Raw genomic sequence first — 18,251 nt, forward strand, 5'->3', positions numbered from 1 at the left:
AGACAACTGCACTCAAGTTAAGTAAATATTATTTTCTTGTATAGATAAAGATTTTCTTTTCTCCTATTACGATAGCTAGGGGTGGCAAAAATTGACCCGACCCGATAACCTGACACGATAACCCGACTGTTAATCGGGTTTGGATTTAGTCTAATCGGGTTCGGATCATAAAATGGGTCAACCCGCCTATCCCGATTATTAATCGGGTCGTGTTCGGGTTTATACCACTGACCGGCTTGACCCGTTTAAGTAAACGGGTCGGGTCGGGTTGGGTCGACTATATATATATATATATATATATATATACATATATATACATATTTCTAAGTTTTTAACCCTAATCCTAATACCCAACACTACTCGAGTGAGTCCCCAAATCGGCCAAATCCCAATCCCGCAGCCGTCGCCGCCCCTCGGCCTTTACCCATGCCTGCAACCATCGCCCCTTGGCCCTTACCCATGCCCACAACCGTCGTCCCTTGGCCCTTACCCATGCTCGTAGCCATCTCCTCGTCGTCTTCTTCCATTAGATCGGCTTAATGGTGCGGCAACCGAGAGGGCAATGATGGCTCCGGCGATGGTGGAGACAGCGGTAAGCTCTTGCTTCCATTAGATTGGCTTAATGGTCTGCTTCCATTAGATCTTCTCCGATCCTCCCTCTCGAGGCCTTGCCTCCACCGCCACCCTTCTCTCCTTAGATCTCTAACGGATCACCATCCTTCTTGCACGCCTGCCCGCCTCATCACCGTCACTGTCGGTCGATTGATCTACCGCGCCATCGCCATCGATCTCGGATCTCTGTCGAGGAGTTGGATTTGTTACTGACTTACAGTTGTAATTAAGGATTTGTGTTAGGATTTGTGGGTTAATGGCTTGTATAACTAAGAGTTTATTGTATAATAGATTCTATTTGTGTTAGGATTGAATCCAGGGTTAATGGCTGTATAAATTTTGAGTTGAAAAGATATTATTGTATAATGTACTATTTATATAGTGTAAATTAGTAAATATTAATTTTTATATGGGATTAAATAGTAAATAATTAAATATTATTGTATTATTTGGGTCGTGTTAATATAACCCGTTTTTTAAATGGGTTACACGGGTTAACCGTGCCATTTTAACCCAACCCATTTAATAAATGGGTTACACGAGTTGTTGTGTTACCCGTTTAATAAACGGGTCGTGTTCGTGTCTACTAAATACAACCCGTTTAATAATCGGATCGTGTTCGTGTTAGGGAAATATTGACCCGACCCGTTTGCCACTCCTAATGATAGCAAGTAATATTACATAGGTTTTGAATTTCGAAGCATTATAAACAATTTATATAAGGATAAAATTAGTCTTTTCATAATTTATTTTTATTAAGGGATAATTCTCTTTTCACCCACTGAACTGTCACTCATTTCCATACTGACCCCCTAAACTATTAGAAATACTCCACCCCCTGACGCAGTTGACAGAATTGATAAATTGACTAAATTACCCCTCTACTTATAATGACGAGATAATTAAATGGCTTAACTAATATTAAATATTTAATTTTTTTTAAATTCCTTTATTTCGCTCTGCACTAATCCTCTTTCTAAACAAAATCCCTAATCTCTTTCTAAGCAAAATCCCTAATCCTCTTTCTAAACAAAATCAGACCACATCCTTCTTCATTCCTCTCCTCTCCGATCACATCCCATCCCGACAAGGGATGACGCACGAACGGGGCAGGCGGCCGTTGCCGCCATTGTTGAGCTTGGTGCTGTGGGCCTCGTTGAGGTTGACGGGGAAGCTGCGGTTGGCTAGCCTTGAGGAGGCAGGTGAATGGCACTGACATGGACGACGAGGAGGGGGTGATTGCGGTCATCTTCATCTCCTTCTTCTTCTTGGTGGTTTCATCAGGCAGCCGCGTGGAGGCGTGGGAGGGTGCGGATCTGGTCGGTGGAGGAGAAGCCGATGCTAGATGCGTCGGAAGAGGTCGAGATGGCACGGGGTGTTGGCCGTCGATGGCAGCTCTTGCGAGCTCTCCGATGACCCCACCCGTCTGCCGGTGGTGGTGGTGGAGTTGGCGGTCCATGGTGGCTCTTGCGAGCTCTCCAATGACCCCACCTGTCTCGCCAGTGGTGGTGGTGGAGCTGGCGGTCAATGGCGGCTCTTGCGAGCTGTCCGATGACCCCACCCGTCTTGCCGGTGGTGGTGGTGGAGCTGGTAGTCAATGGCGGCTCTTGCGAGCTCTCCGATGACCCCACCCATCTCGCCGGTGGTGGTGGGGAGCTGGCAGTGACGATGGTGGTGGAACTGTGGTGGTGGTGCTAGAGGGAAGGTGGAGGGTTTGGTGCTAGTAGCATAGGAGGTGTGGGTAGTGATGGTTTTGGTGGAGGAGATGGTCGCGGTGTTTAAGGGAGGAAGAGAGGTTATAGGTTATAGAGGGGTATTTTCGTCATAATTAAAATTCTCTTAATTGCTCATGACTTACAACATGCTCCTGCAGGCAGCTTGGGAGCCCACACCGGCCGGTTCGGCCTTACAAGCCGAGGGCATGGCCCTCCGGCTCGGGCTAGTCCTAGCTAGGGACCAAGGGCAGGTGGTGGTAGAAACCGACTCTCTCGAGCTGGTGCGGATCATGAAGTCGGAGCTCGGCTGCCCCTGGGAGCTCCGAAACCTAGTTGCCGAGTGCAAATCACGGCTCGGCTCTCTCCCAAACTATCGCCTCACCCATACATACTGAGAAGCCAACCGTGCGGCCGACTGGGCGGCCAAACGGGGCAAGGCTGCGTCGCTCTCCGTCCGGCTAAGGCCGGGGGACCCCATTCCCGCGGAACTTTGTAACCGACTAACTTTCGACGCCTTAACTCCACTTGGGCGTTAAGCCAGCTTAATAAAGCTCTTATTATCAAAAAAAAAAAAAATTTCAGAAAAAAATCTCTATTTGAATAATAATCCATCGTCCAATATAACTGCCTATCCGTAATATATCCGAATCTAGTATATTAACAATCTGAGATGAATTTAGAAAAAAATTCTTTTCTTTTGTATTGAGTATTAAATAGAGATCATACATTATAAAAACTTGTCCACTTCATGTGTATACATGCTTTACACATCTCACGCAAATTTTACAAACTCTTCACAATACAATAATTTGAAGATAGATATAAATAAATTTCAGAAAGTTCTGAGCTAAACTTTTTTATTTTATTTTGACAAGCATTAATTTACACAATATGTTGCGAGCAACACAGAATCCTACTGCTCATGCTTACGCTTGGCATAAAAACTTGGTACACAACTTAAATCCAAATTTCTAGGTAATGAACTGGAGGAATCGCTGCAATAGTTAGTCATAGGAATCCAAAGTTTTTCACTGCAATAGTTAGTCATAGGAATTCAAAGTTTTCTTGTGGCGGAACTTGGGACGAACCGCAATCACACCAGGTCTTGCTTCGTCGAACCGGTATCTGCAAGAGACATTGAGAACATAAAAAAACAAACTTTAAGGTAAAATGTAGGATCTACATATGTTCAATACATAATAAAGCCGTAGGATTTACAATATTTACCCATTTTCAATAAGAAAGCTTTTGACTACCATCGGGAGTGAAGCCTGTTCTTTACTATGGTTACCACTCCCTGAAAGAAAACAGAAGTTAGGTAATCAACCATAAGTATGTGAGATCATAAAAAAGGACAGCACAAATTGAATATAGTTATCCACAACAATAAAATACTCCTCTCTCTAAAATAAAAAATCTATCCCGTCTTTCAGAACCTAAAGAACATACTGGCCTTTATTCACCAAACTTCCAGTACCATTCTTTTGACAACTTGGTTTGTAAATTGTAGGCCCCAGAATCACAAAAGACCCAATTCCCCATATGCAATACCTCTAAAATTATAACCTTTTAGATTATTTGTACATGCAAACAAAGAATAGAGAAAATATATGCTGAGACATTCACAAGCTAACTACTAACCACTAACCACCTGGAGGAATTAAACCATGGGTCTGTAAAATTAGCTTGTAAAAGAAATATCCCCTAATTGGCGAATCCACAATGAATCAGATGAGAGATCCATGCATTCAACATAACACATTGATAAATATAACCAAGACCATATAAGTGGGAAAAGAACTGTGTACCTGTGATCACATGCAATACTGCCTGTTTTTGCTGAATTACTGCCACCTTTCTAGTGGCAAACTCAACCTCTGAGCATTTAATTGATTTAATAGATGGTAATCGTACACTGCTAATGTCTAGTTTAGATAATCCATCAGAGGAAGAACGATCAAATACAGTCTGATTCTCTATTTTATGCAGATGCTCCTTCAATGCGCTCGCAGCTTCTGATGCATGCAGACCATGAAGATCTAACTTCCATATGTCATTATTGAAATTCCTAAGGTGCAAAATTTCCTCTGCTGCCTTCCTGTTTAGCTTTTCAGCAGCTATCCACTCTTCTTGAGCCCTCTGGGAAAGTTGATGGGCAGAAAGATGGTCACCCCTCAAGAAAGCATTACTGGCGGCTCGCGAATGCTGCGATGCTGCCCTGTTTGAAAAATAAGTATGAAGATGGTCATTTTAATTTTAAGATGATTTAACAGAAAGAAATACTGCAAGAACCTGAAAATTTAAATTAGTGAGATAAAATAACCATTCAAGCAACAGAACATAAGAAGTAAGAAAAAACTGAAGCCAAAGTTCAATCAATATGACTGAAAAACACATTTTGTGTTCCAGCAAAGAAAATGATTGCATGAGAATGCTATGATCACATATAACAAACTTAAGACAACATTTTTAAAACATCAACCTGAGACACCAGTCAAAACAAGCTACATAATTATCTGGTACATGCAATCGACATGAAATACTTTTCTTCTTTTACTCCTCCCATGATTCCTTTTCCATATTCACTGCCTAAAATACCTGTATTGATGATGGTACCTTATCTCTCATGACTATCACTGGGTACTCTCCTATCTCATTTCGTCCTCATGGTTCTTGTAGGCTTTTAATTATATACATAGATAAGAAAACTCAACATGTCAAATCTGACCTCCCTGCTTGTAGGATTATAATACAATACCACTCATTCTTTCAAGTCAAGAAGTTAAATACCACTTCAAAAGATAGAGTTACATATGACAGAAAAAGGCTTTTCATTTATATAAAAAAGTAATACCTCATCATCTTTATAGCATCTTTTCGGTGACTTAGGTAGACATCATCTTCTTGCCACTCAGGTTCAGGAGGTACAGAGAATATTCTTCTCATTGATATTGACAACTTACTTTCACCATCCAAAAGTTCATGCTCTACTGAAGTGCCTTCTGCTGAGCACCTCTCCTTGTCATTATTTGAAGAGCTTTCGCCAGACAGGCTAGCTTCTCTTGTCTCTGAGTCAGGAGAAACCATTGCTTTTAGAAGAGCAGATGCTTGGTCAAAGTCATTATTTACAGCAGCTAATATATCATTGATCAAATTTGCATCAGCCCAGCTGTGAACATCCATTAGCAGCTTAGCCACAGGGTCTATGTTAGTTTCAAAACCAGCATGATTATCTAGCCGTTTCATTCCAGGATCATCAATTAAAGTTTTTCCTTTGTCATTATTCACTAGCAGCGGAAATTCAAGAGAAGTGCGAACCACAGAAGAGAAAGACTTCATTGTTTTGTTTGACGCCAAGTTTTCCCCAGCTATTCCTGAGATGGATGGAAAAGGATCATCTTCACCTTCAATTCCTGTGCTATCCTTAGATCGCTGCTTGCGATTAAAGGCAGCCCAACCTGGAGAATGATTGACCCTGGGCCGCTGCATGTTTGAACTTAAAGGAATTCTCGGCAGGGTCATCTTCAAATAACAAATAGGTAAGCAATGTGCTCAAGAATCTTTTAATCTGGAAAAAAAAAGTATCACAAGATTATTAGAGACATATTGTACAAGAACTACAATCCTACACTAATTTCAAAAATAACTATAAAAGGTGTTATTTGTGTCTACATGTAAATACTAATCATGCACACTCGTTTCCACATTAAAGATGCAACCTTAGCTGATCTCTTTTATTTCAGTTATTTCTCTTATAAAAGTTATAGTGGCATCAGCAAACAGGGGAACAGGAGGAGTTTTTAACCTTGTTTAAACCCCGGCAGACCGATTCAATTAGGGAGTTACTTTTTCTCTCTTTTCTCAATATTCTTCTTCTTGCTTCATTTTACTACTAGAGAAGTAGTAAGGTAGCACAGCCACTAATCTGTCTATACTGTTCACATACGACTAGGAAGTCTGGAACAATGTCAAGAAAAAAACAAAGCTGAATGCAACAGTTGATACCACAACTGCAAGAGAGCTTTCTGCAAAGGTTCTAATAATGAGTCTCTACACCCAGTCTATCATTGATACATTTTAGATATGCTTCAACCATTGGTAGCCAAAATATATACATTAGCATACATCTATCATTATTCTAAGTTCTTACAATATGACAAGGAGAAATACATGAATCTTACAGTGGCATTACAACCTATAGGCCTCACTGGTTCCTTCCAGAAAAGACGTTTATTTGTGAATAAACCTAATGACAGGCCATTGGGTGCCAAACAGGGATAAAGGAGGTCCAATAAAAAAACTTAACTAATCCTAATTATTTTGGAGATATCAATTGATAAGCCAAAGTTCCAAAATACCCATCACCAACTCAATCTTTATATCATCTAAAAAATATTTAATAGAATTTGATAGAAAAATCAACTTTTCCAACCTTATCTATGACCTTATTTTGCTGCGTTCACTTTAAAAATAACTTTTTTTTCTTATTCCAGAATACAACTCTTTATTCCAAAATAATACCTAAACATTATAATAATATCATCCTAGAATATAAATACTATCTATTCTAGAATTGGCCTTAAGGATTAAGGGGACATGTCATGCAACCTTAAGTGCAGTTACTATCCGGACTATCCCTCTCTCTCTCTCTCTCTATTCATTTTTGAAATCCTAGATTTCCCACCAAAATCTAGGTTGTCCAGTTTGGATCATAATTGTAGGGGCCTACAATTATAATCACACTATAGACCCCCTTGATCATTCATTTAAACCTTTGATATGTATACGAGCCTATAGTACAATTTATATGATTCAAACTTGAGAACAAACTCACCCGAAAGATTTCAATCATAGAGCATGCTTCTATACTGAGGTGATATAATATCAAATTTCGTCATACTCTTTTTGAACAAGTTTCTTCTATAAGTTTCTCTCAATTTCAAAATGGCTTCGTTTAGTTGCTAATATAAAAAATGACGTTAGTGATAAAAGGGGTTTTTTTTTCATGCCTGACTGAAATCCTTATAATTTATACATTTTAGACATTTGATTGAAAGGTTAGGATAAGCTAGTGTAATGATTACCCTAGATAAATTTGAAAACGATGATCTTTCTATCAAATTCTAAAATGCCCTTAAGAGATAATGGAAAGTTTAAGTTGGTGAGAATTTGGACATTTAGCTTATCAACCCAAACTTAACCTAGCACTTTATTCACTACGAAGGATAAAGGGTTGAACAAAGAATCTGGCAACCCGTTTTTGACTGAAATTTTATCAAGGTTCCTCATCAGACCTTTTTTATCCCTTAATTATCATGCCATCTTATCACCTAATAGGGTTTAAAGCTGAGAAAGAAATATTGAGGTTCTTCCTTAAACTCGTTTTATCAAGCCCCCCCACCCATTTATCCTCATTCTCCATCCACAACTGGGGCTAAAGGGTCCGTATAAACCTGGCAGCCCCTTTACGAGATTATTTTCAAGATTCTTTATCACACCTCTTATTCCTAGCTTCTGCAACCACTTTATTTTCTATTGTGACTAAAGAGTCAGATAAAGAACAAGATAAAACGTTTTTGACCGAGGTTTACCGAAGTTCTTTATCGCTCCTTTCCTCTACAACTAGTCTTAAGGATAGGATAAAGAACCGGATAAACCCTCCCTTTATCCCAGTTTGGCCCAGCGGGAGGTTTATTCAGAGATTAAAAACCTCTATCGTGGAAACTATGGGGCTCTATATCGCTCATTGACTACTAACATAAGATAAATCACAAAAAAAAAAGACTTCCTTTCCCTATCATATCCTTAGTAGACCTCAAAGAAAACACCAACCTGCAAATATAACAGCAATTGGACAACAAAAAGAAGATCAGAAAAAAAAGAAAAAATTGGAGGAACAAAATCTTATGAGAGATTAAAAGGAGTACAAAAAAAAAAAAAATTAGCGCATGCCTTATCTCGCTACTTGGAAACCCTAATCCACAGCTCCCGAAACCACGGCGTCGACGGGACCAAGAACGACAGATCAGACGACTGCGTTGCGAGCTTCTTCAGATCGTACGTCATATATGAGGCAGTGCATCCGGAATCCATCAACGCGACGACGGCGATTTCCTTCCGGCGAGAAGCGGGAGGGCGGATTCTTCGCTGTTTTATGTTTCGCCAAACCGATCCCAAATCGGAGGCGGAGATTATAATTATCTTAATCCGATACGGAGTTCCACAATTGCCCTTCTGTAATGCCGAGTTTGGGTCCTTTGGGAGAAAGACAAGGAGGGGTACTATCGGAAAGAAAATTTGTGTTTGACTCCAGAAGCAGCATTGACTAAGGCTGCGACAGCTGTCCTCATCCTCCAGATGACACGTCGCCACATGAATCGCCGCAGAACCCACCTTTGGCCTTGTTTACTTCCCAAATCAATTTTAGAATAGATTTTCTTTTGTTATTTTTAAAATGAGTGACTATTTCTTTTATATGTTCTACAATAAATGCCACAATTATTTTTGATATAATTTAAAGTAAAAATTAAATAAAACTATATATTTTATTTTTATAAATTTATTATGAATATCTCTTGATTTGATATAAAGTATGTCGATATGATAAATATTATGGATAAATTAGTAATTGAATTAGTGTGTAGTATAAGATGTAATTTTAATAAATAGCGTTTATATTCTAGAATGAAATGATTATAATATTTAGCTGTTATTTTGAAAATAAAGAGTTGTATTCAGAAATAAAAATAAAAGTTATTTCTAAAGTGAAAGAAGGCTTAGATTTTTTTTTTTAGTTTGAAGATCTCGAAGAATTATTTGAATGAGAATCTGCATTGGTCTCTAAATTTAGAGCTAATTATAGTGGAATTCTAAATTTGGAGCTACATGAGGACTATTTTTATTTCTAAATTCTAAATTTATTTTTTTATCAAACTTTTTATAAATCTCACTTTATTTTTTATATATATAATAATTATTTAAACTTAGTATATAATTAATTTTAAATACTACTATTGCAAAGGTATTGTCGCCATCAAAATGAGTCTAATATTAAATTATTTAATATTAATCATACTTTAAAGATATCAATCAAAGTTTTCCAATCATATACATTTTATTAAAAATAAATTTATATTACTAATATTATTAATTTAAAAAATTTAAAATAGAGGTCCATACATTGGACTATTGGAGTCAATCATGCTCTAAAGGAGAATATGCTCCATATTTGGACCTTTCCATTGGAGATGCTCTTAGAGCCCATGGGGTTTAGTATCATCTTTTTCTTAAGCTAAGTGCATTTAGAGGTCAAAGAGGAAAAAGAAATTAAATGAACTCATGATCAAAGAGATTCAAAAGTGAAGGTAACGTAAGATTAAACCACAACTTCTTAACTTATTCTTTTGTACAAACTGAGTTAGATGTGTGTGAGAGCATCCCCAGGAAAGCCACTCTAATTCCTAAGAATTGTGTATAGAGCTCATCAACCTTCTCCTCCAAAGTCCTCACCCTATCTTCCAGCTCCCCACTCCTCTTCCTCAGCAACCAAGCAGCCTCCTTCAACTCCCCTCTCCCTCTTCCACACCTCAACAACTCCCTCACTCTCCTCCCACCCAAAGCCACAGCGTCCAACTCATCGAACACCATTACTCCACCTCTCCTCCTCTTCTCGTACTCCTCCTTGGCCTCCATGCTCAACTCTACCAGCGCTCCGCTCCATGATGAACTCCTCCGTGGCTCGTGATGAGGCAGAGGGATAAGCCCAGCTCGCGGTGACTTGAACGAAACGGCGGCGCCGAGCATGCCGAGAAATAGAGCCGCCACCGCCCGCGACGCGGTTAGCATCTCGTGGAACTCCGACGACGGAGTTCCGGTCTGCGGGGCGGTGATCTTTTCGCCTAGCTTTCGTAGATTTGAGCCGCATCTTGCCAGCTCGGGAAACCTATTCTCCATCGCCGCGCACCGGCTTAGCTCCGCTCGCGCGCGGCGTACGACGGTGTCGCAAGGCTCGTGGTGTCCTTCGAGGCAGTGCAGGGCTATGGACGTTGAGGCCGCGTACTTGCTGATCACTTGCAGCCTCTCTCTTATTCCTTCCAAGGCGTCGAGGAATTCAATCAGGTCTTCGAGGTAGTCGTCGGCCGCTCGGCGATCGACGGGTCCCGGGCGTTGGTTTGTGGCCGCAATCAATTTTTGGACGGCGATGGCGACGTCGACGGCTCTAGAGAGCCACGCGGCGCTCGTGCAGGAGCCGAGGCGGAGGCCGTCGAGCTCGGAGGCGAGCCAGCGGTCGAAGGCGGTGCGGACCGGAGGCCAGGGAGCGACGGAGGAGGTAGAAGGCATTGGAGAGAGCTTGGAAGAGAGGGTTCGGAGAAATGTGGAGGGCTTCATGGCTTCCTTAGTGAGGAAAAGTGAGCGTAGTGGTGGATGGATTTATAAATTTGTCACTGGGGAGCATTGATGTTATCACCTAATTGGATTTTATGTCAGGAGTGGTTTTACCAAACTACCCTTATTCTAGATTTTATTTACCAAAAGTATGTAGCCTTTTGCAAAACTGAATCTATCTGATCTGATCATCATTTTATGTGTAATAAAAAAATGATGATTAGTTTAAGTGAATCCATCAATTTTTTATATAAATTTTTTTAAATTAAAATGATAAATCACTTATAAGATTCATATTTTATTTCGTTAACATGCAAATATAATTATTAAACTTGTTAGCATTTTTATCTAAAGTTACAGCTACAATCAAGTAGACCATTTTAATATTAAATTTGAGGTGGTCCATTTTGGTAATAAACGTTTGAGATAAGGCTAGTTTGGTCAAAAACTCTTTTATGTCGTACGCTATTAGATTCCTGTCCTTGTCGAGTCAATAATTGGGTACTCACTAATCCAATCATAGGGGATTGCATGCATCCATGGTTGTATTTAATCAAGCTCGGGTATATTTTTGAGCTTATTTTAAGTTGAGTTGGGCTCCAGTCTTAATGAGCCGCTTGATTAAATACAATCAAGAAAAATCTTTTATTATGATTGAAGCTTAATTCAAGTTTTAATTGGATCAAATTTTGAATTAACAAAGTTGATATGAATATTTAGATATTTGATTTAATGGTTCTAAACTATATGCACTTTTTATTTCATTCTTAATGGGGTGCAGGATAATCATGCAGATAGGGATAAAGTTATCCTGCAGGCTGTCATGGCCTCCTTGTTTTAATGGAAATCCTTCATTAGAATAGTTGAAGGGGATTGGAATAAGTTAGAGGATAAAATAGATTATTGATAGATTCATTTGAACGTAGGTATCAGATGGGCGAGTGAGTGAAAGCAATTTGATGGTGAGTGAAAGGAATTGGATGTCATAGATTGATTCATTGTATCTGCTTAGTTTTATGAATAAAGCTTTTGTCATTATTGAATTCTTAGATAGATAGTGTTGCTTAGTAGATAATAACATTTCTTTTGTTTCGACAGGGATCAAGATAAGGAGAAAAAAGAATATTTAGGGGAGAATAATTTTCTCCATTTAAATCTCAGATTAATTTTTATGTTTATTATAGACCAAGTGTGAAGCTCGTCTCAAAGAGTCGTTGCTCGATCTCTTCTACTTTTTGTATATCAATCTCTTCTACTTTTTGTAACCCTCGTACGTTAATGAATTACCTTGGCCCATTGAGTTTTTCTTAAAAAAATATTTAAATTTGGGAGCGAATGGAGAAGAATGTCTCGTTCAATTTTTTTTCTTCCTTTCTCTTTAATTTTAGCCCAATTAAACTATTAGGTGTCTCAAATATGAGAATATTTATATAATATAATTGCCCCATCTTTTTATTTTGTTTTAAAAGAAGTAAGAATTTTATAGTGTTTTAATTAAATTGACGATGATATAATATGAACTCAAAAATACTCATACAACATTAGCTCTTTTAATTATCCAATTCCATTAGCAATGCCCTATCTACATTGATGTTCTTTTCTTCTCTTTTTTTTATAAGCTTTCCTATCCTATTTGTACTTCATTAAGTGAAACAAATCCAACATAACTAAAACTGAGCATTGTTAAAGGAGCAAATCAGATATCTTTAGGTGTAATCTCTACTCTCCAAGCTTTTAGTTCCACATTATCTACTAGTAAACAAATCAATATAAAAAAATCTATGACAAATTGTAACGTGGCAAATTGAAGACAACATGCATATGCTTAAACTCAAAGATAATAAACATATTGAGTGGCAACTTTAACACTCATGTACATTGACCCACACAAAGTGGTGGATAAAAATTTTCAACATGTTATAGCTAAGAGACCATAATTTTAGACATGATTCCATGTCTTCATGTGGGAGCCCATAAGGATCTAATTTATATTTTGGTTGGCATGCTTATGTCCCCTTGGATAGAAGGACAAGGAGAATGGCCAAAGTTTTTAATATGAGTATTATTAGCTATGGGATAATTATTATTTATTAGATTAGGGCTCCCACTCTAAGCCAGCTAAGTATAACAACATGCACTTTGAAGTTTGAACTCCCAAAAGAAAATCTCAAAATGTCCACAGTTTTTAAAACTTGTCACCTTAAAACTATCCTCTCACACAGCCAAATGTCAAAACTTAGAAGAACTTAGTTGCACCAATGAATCATGTTGATTCCAACAGTTGCACCATTAACTTCGAATAGAAAATATAACGGTTACAACTTAGTATTAACCACATACGGGTTTAAATTTGATGTGAAGATAGTAAGTTGAAATCCGATCAAACTATACTGGGTAAGCTGTTATCTTCTCTTAATGTTTTTATCTCTATTACATCAGATATCTAATTACGGGGATGTAAATGTTTCACTTCTGAAAAAAAATATCATATATGTTTACAGAGCAAAACTCACTATTGACAGAACAACAACACATCATTTCAAGTTTAATTGTATTAGACTCTTGTTTTTATCACCTCTTTAGGATATATAATCCACTCCATCTTCTTTTCTAATATTTTTTAAATCTCAGACATGATTTCAAGACAACGAACCAGTTGTACAAATAAACAATAGTGCCTGAAAAGTAGAGAATCCGAGAAAAATTACCAAGCCCATGCTCTTAAAAGGATCTCTGTAAATGCCTTCTTTGGACACCACAACCATAGCCTGTTGTGCTTTTTTTTCTGATCATTGCAAGTTTGCAACCCATCACCCGACCATCCTGGAACAAAAGAAGCAGGAGAGAAGAATTAATCCACGCCAAGGAACTGAGGAATGCTCCACAACTCTGACAATGGCTGCCACCCACATGGTAATAAAGCTGGAATTGAAAAACAGAGAAGAAAACTAAAAAGAAACAGAGCAAGCAGAGAGAAGGTTGGAATTGTTATAAAATTTTATTCATGCTGGATTATTGTACCTTGATAGATAGACAAGACTAGAAATATTAGATTAAACAAAGATGCATTTGCCGGTTGGAGCAAATGGAGGTGTATGAGTGCATGGATGGTGTTCTACTTCTGGGAAAGCTTGAAGATGCTAAGTAGTTAAGGGAGCAAGGAAAAAAAATAATGAAGGGAAATATATTATGATGTTCCCCTAGTGAATAACATGTATTTATCCTGGAAAATAATATTCAAACTAATTAGCATCTCAGAGATTTCGATATGTACAGCGTATAAATGTCAAAATGCAGAGGACCTCAACTTTAAAAGTAATAGATTTTGGCATTAAATTGCATACTGTATTAAACAAATCAAACGATCTTATATAGCACACTAACAATGCAGAAAAGATGCTAGTGTACTCTTAACAGAAATCCTATTTAAATCAGTTGGTTCAATTAAATTATTGATAGGTTCTACGGTACCAAATTGATAGGCTCTGATACCAATGACAAGGCTACAGAATAATTCCTTTAAAATCTAAATTTCTTGTGGGAAGCAGTCTGTGCAACCGAGGAAAAATATTCACTAAATATTCTCCCGTAGTCAGAAAATTACGAAACTAAGTGGAATCGATTCGTAATTTCCCGATCTACGCTTTTCGTATTTACACCCTTCGCAGATTCGAACTGAAGCTGGAATGAAAGTATGATTTAGTGCGAATGATAGTGGTGGTGACGGGTGGAGTGGAAGTTAGGGTTTTTGATGATAATGGAGATAAGGGTGGATAGGTGGTGTAGTTTAAGGGATATAGACGAAGGAGAAGAAGTGATCGAGATCCCAAAGAAGAGGGAGGACTCGATAGACAAAAGAGATTAGAAGTTAGGAAAGACCTTGTCAACGGTAGAAGTAGCAGGTTGGTGAAGAGGGAGGAAAGAGATTAGGGTAAAGATAATAGAGAGAAAATAAGATGCAAGAAACTAATAATCCAGTATTATAATGAATTTGGCTGCCATCCACACCTTTATAGAAGCTAGCCAACAAGCCATAATAATAATAACTAACTCTAATCCTAGTAAAATCCCGCCGATCGCGTTCGAACGCGCCCAATCGCGTTCGAACGCACAAAAGGCGTTCTCTGTATGTGCGAATGCGATACAAGCATTTGAACACGCCCGACCACGTTCGAATGCACATTTTGCATTCTCTATTTTTGCGAACTTGATGCAGACGTTCGCAAGGGCGTTCGAACGTGATCCCTTCCGCATTCGAACGCGACCTACAAGAATTTTATTTTAATAAAAATAAACAACTAATGCAATAAGAAAAAACTCTAACAAAGCGTATCAATTATCTAAACCGGTACATTTTAAGCAAAGAATTGATTGAAATTTCGGCCAATCTTTAATCCATATCATCCAAAATAGATGACCAATTCAATCAATACAACCAATATATATCGTTCTTTCAAGCAACCAATCTTGATCCAGAAACTGATACTTAGAACCTTGATTTTAAGGTCTTTATATAGTCATTTTGGTAAAACCAGAAAATCACAAATTATAGCCTGATGATTAATTTATCATGTGATTAGATAGGGAAAGAGGGACTGCAGTTAATGGCTGTACTCTTGACTGTAACAAATTAGCAGATTTTCACATAATGCTATACAGTTTATATATATATATATATATGAACAAACTTTGTTAGTAGGTCAACTGCTGTTGTAACTCTGAATACAACCTCCATAGAATTTAGACTTAACTCCATATTTGCAAGAGCTGAAAAGTTCCTGTGAAGACAAATCTCAGCCAAAGTAACCTTACAAATCTTTAAAAGGCTTTTGCAATCAAATCTCTTATTGCTTCCAAAGTGCTGGGAGACCTATGTGCACTGCTAAAGTAACCCTACAACTATCATGCTTCTGATTAAATTCAACAATCCAAACATACATGTGATTAGGCATCAAATCCTTCAATTCAGTCTACGGTTGACCACTTCAGAACATGAAAATGAATTTTTTTTTGAAAATTCAGATAAAAAGCAATTAAATGGAATAGAAGGTCGACACCCATATAATAACAATTTTCATCAGCATGCACTATCTTTCTATTATTTGTTGGGAAAGTTTTAGCCTAGGATAGGAAAATGCTGAAAAATTTTGTTTGAGAAAGAAGCTAACCATCAATCTCAAAATATGAAAGTTAATATCCCATCCTGACAAGAAACAGGCAGCTAAAGATCCAACAAACAGCAAACCCAGAACTCAAGAACAAGTTCCAGTTGCTGAACAAAAAGCACTCCAACTAAAGGCCTCCCCACAGTAACCAGGCTCAGTCATCAACATTGATGATCTGCTTCCTTCTACCATACACCTGAGCCTGAGCCTTACAGGCTTTGCTCCAAAAAAGCAATCAAATTTACACATAGTAAGATTCTCCAAGATAGTAGGAATTGAAGCTAACCTATTCATCCGATAAGACTATTCGTTGCCCGACTAGGTGCTTGGATCTGGACCATGCCCAAACAGATTAAAAGGGATGAACTTGCAATTTCACCCACATAATAATCAAACAATGAATGGAAAAATTGTGTTTGGTAATGCTTAGTTCATTTGGAATAGCTGAAGTGCTACTTAACTTAACTTAGTAGTTGAAACTCGGAGAGACAGAGAGAGTCCTCTCTCATACTTGCCAAAAACAAGGCTGATAGCATAAAAAAAAGCCATTTCTGTAGTAGGGTAAACAAGCCAATCAAATCAAAGACGTCTCCACCCCATAGGAACTTCGAGATCACCCCAAGGACGCCGCTTAAAATCTCTTCCAGCTGAGCTGCACTTCTCTCACTCATACTTCTTTTTATTATTTCATAGGCTTGTTCCGTTCGTTCAGCGGAGGGAATAAGGTGTGCTTCGGGTGACATTCCCTGATCTGCTTAGTTCAAACAATTTTCCTAATGAGTACGACCACATTTGCCTTCCTTATGCAAAGCATTTCAAACTCAAGACCTACTCATCACCGCATCTCAACTGTGTGCTTAGCTACACAATGTAATACAATGCATGTCACACTTCTCGTGGTAACAGAGTTTGAAATATCAATACTGATTGTGAATTTTGCTGGGCTTCTGAGTTTCAGTTTTGACAGCTTCAGTAAATTCAAACTTTCACCTCTGGCCTTCGATTAAAAGATTCATTCTCTTCATAAAAAAGAGGAGGTAGAACCAGTAAAAATTTCTTTTTTGATTTATCTCTGGAGTTTAATACCTCAATAGAAAAGGAAAATCTCCTATGATACGCTAGATCTGGCTCAGTTATTGATAGAGTGAATAGATCTTCCATTTCTTGAAACCTCTCATTGCCTAAATCCTCTAGAAGGGAACCGGAAAGAACAATCAAGAAAACATAAATCAAACAATATTTTGAAATATTATGAGTGACGTAGGGTATCTTCAAAATTTCAAGTTCACAACTATTAGAAATATAAAAACTAATTAAAGAAGAGTGTACGAAAAAAATTCCCTTAGAACTAACAATGGTATGAAAGAATAAATAAAAGAATTGAGTTTCAACCTACCATTCAATTTCAACTGAAATTCTTCATCTTCAGCTAAAATATAGTTTGGTCCAAATAACACATTCTTATTATCTCCTTATCAAGACCTCCTAGTTTGGCCATCTCTCTTGACCTTCTTATTATAGATATGCTACATTCTCATATACTTGCATCACTTGGATATAACTCTTTCATAAATCACTGTGATTAACTTAGAAAAAAGCCTTGATGCAAGTACAACTTTCAGTATAAGAAGGATGACAGACATTTGCTAATACGGCAAAAGTTAACATTAATATGCACTTTAAAATTCTCTGTCATATGCCTAATATGCTGAATTTGTTAATCCATATAAATGGATAGTATGGAAAAAAGAATAAACATGTGGCAATGATGACTAACACATACTTTCTTAAAAGAGAGACATCTTCATTTTAGAACATCAGATATGTTAAAAAGCAATAGCATGAGCTTGTGATTAAGGATCTCTTTCCTATTGTTTGCACTAGCCCACGCTAACAACAGTGGAATAAACACCATTTCCATTTTGCCAGAACCATCATCTAAAGCCACCTGAATACATGAATAGTGTCCATAAGATATATATATAGCAAAGAACAATGAAAATGGAAGGTAATAGAAGAAAAAAATGAATAAAATAGTAAATGACTTGATTCCCCTGCATATGAATTGCACTAACACTGACAAATATATGCATAACAAAACAGCAATATTCAACCCAAAATAATTCACAGAGCATGGTGAAAGATGGCATTGAAGGATCGGGAATCAGAGCTGAGGAGAGAGAGAGAGGAGAGAGGAGAGAGGAGAGGGCTTCGGATTCTTCTAATCCGAGCATGGTGACGACGACGACTGAGGGAAGGAGAGGGATAGTTAGGTATTTGTAGTGCGGCAGCCATTATGATATATGATTTATTAAATAAATTAATCATAATTATGATATTTCGAAAAGTATTTTAAGGGTATGCACATAATTAA

General features: G+C 37.8%; 1 protein-coding gene and 1 long non-coding RNA gene across 3 annotated transcripts; both read right to left on the reverse strand.

The window, feature by feature from the left end:
• Positions 1-3,149: 3,149 nt before the first annotated feature.
• On the reverse strand, positions 3,150-8,531 carry LOC140795438 (uncharacterized). Its single transcript, XM_073147988.1, has 5 exons — positions 8,280-8,531; positions 5,182-5,895; positions 4,136-4,545; positions 3,555-3,624; positions 3,150-3,452 (listed from the first exon to the last, which is right to left on the reverse strand). The coding sequence occupies exons 2-5, from the start codon at positions 5,847-5,849 to the stop codon at positions 3,368-3,370; spliced, it is 1,233 nt and encodes a 410-aa protein (XP_073004089.1). The 5' UTR covers positions 5,850-5,895; positions 8,280-8,531; the 3' UTR covers positions 3,150-3,367.
• Positions 8,532-13,159: 4,628 nt separating this feature from the next.
• Positions 13,160-18,170, reverse strand: LOC140794684 (uncharacterized). Of its 2 annotated transcripts, XR_012110174.1 has the most exons (3): positions 17,953-18,131; positions 17,661-17,825; positions 13,160-13,535 (listed from the first exon to the last, which is right to left on the reverse strand). It is a non-coding gene; the product is annotated as an uncharacterized lncRNA (long non-coding RNA). The 2 variants fall into 2 exon arrangements; XR_012110173.1 differs by having other exon boundaries at positions 17,661-18,170.
• Positions 18,171-18,251: the final 81 nt, after the last annotated feature.

This window comes from Typha latifolia, chromosome 9 (genome assembly GCF_019914945.1).
Source record: "Typha latifolia isolate L0001 chromosome 9, TyphaL0001v2, whole genome shotgun sequence".
In the NCBI taxonomy this organism is placed as follows: Eukaryota; Viridiplantae; Streptophyta; class Magnoliopsida; order Poales; family Typhaceae; genus Typha; species Typha latifolia.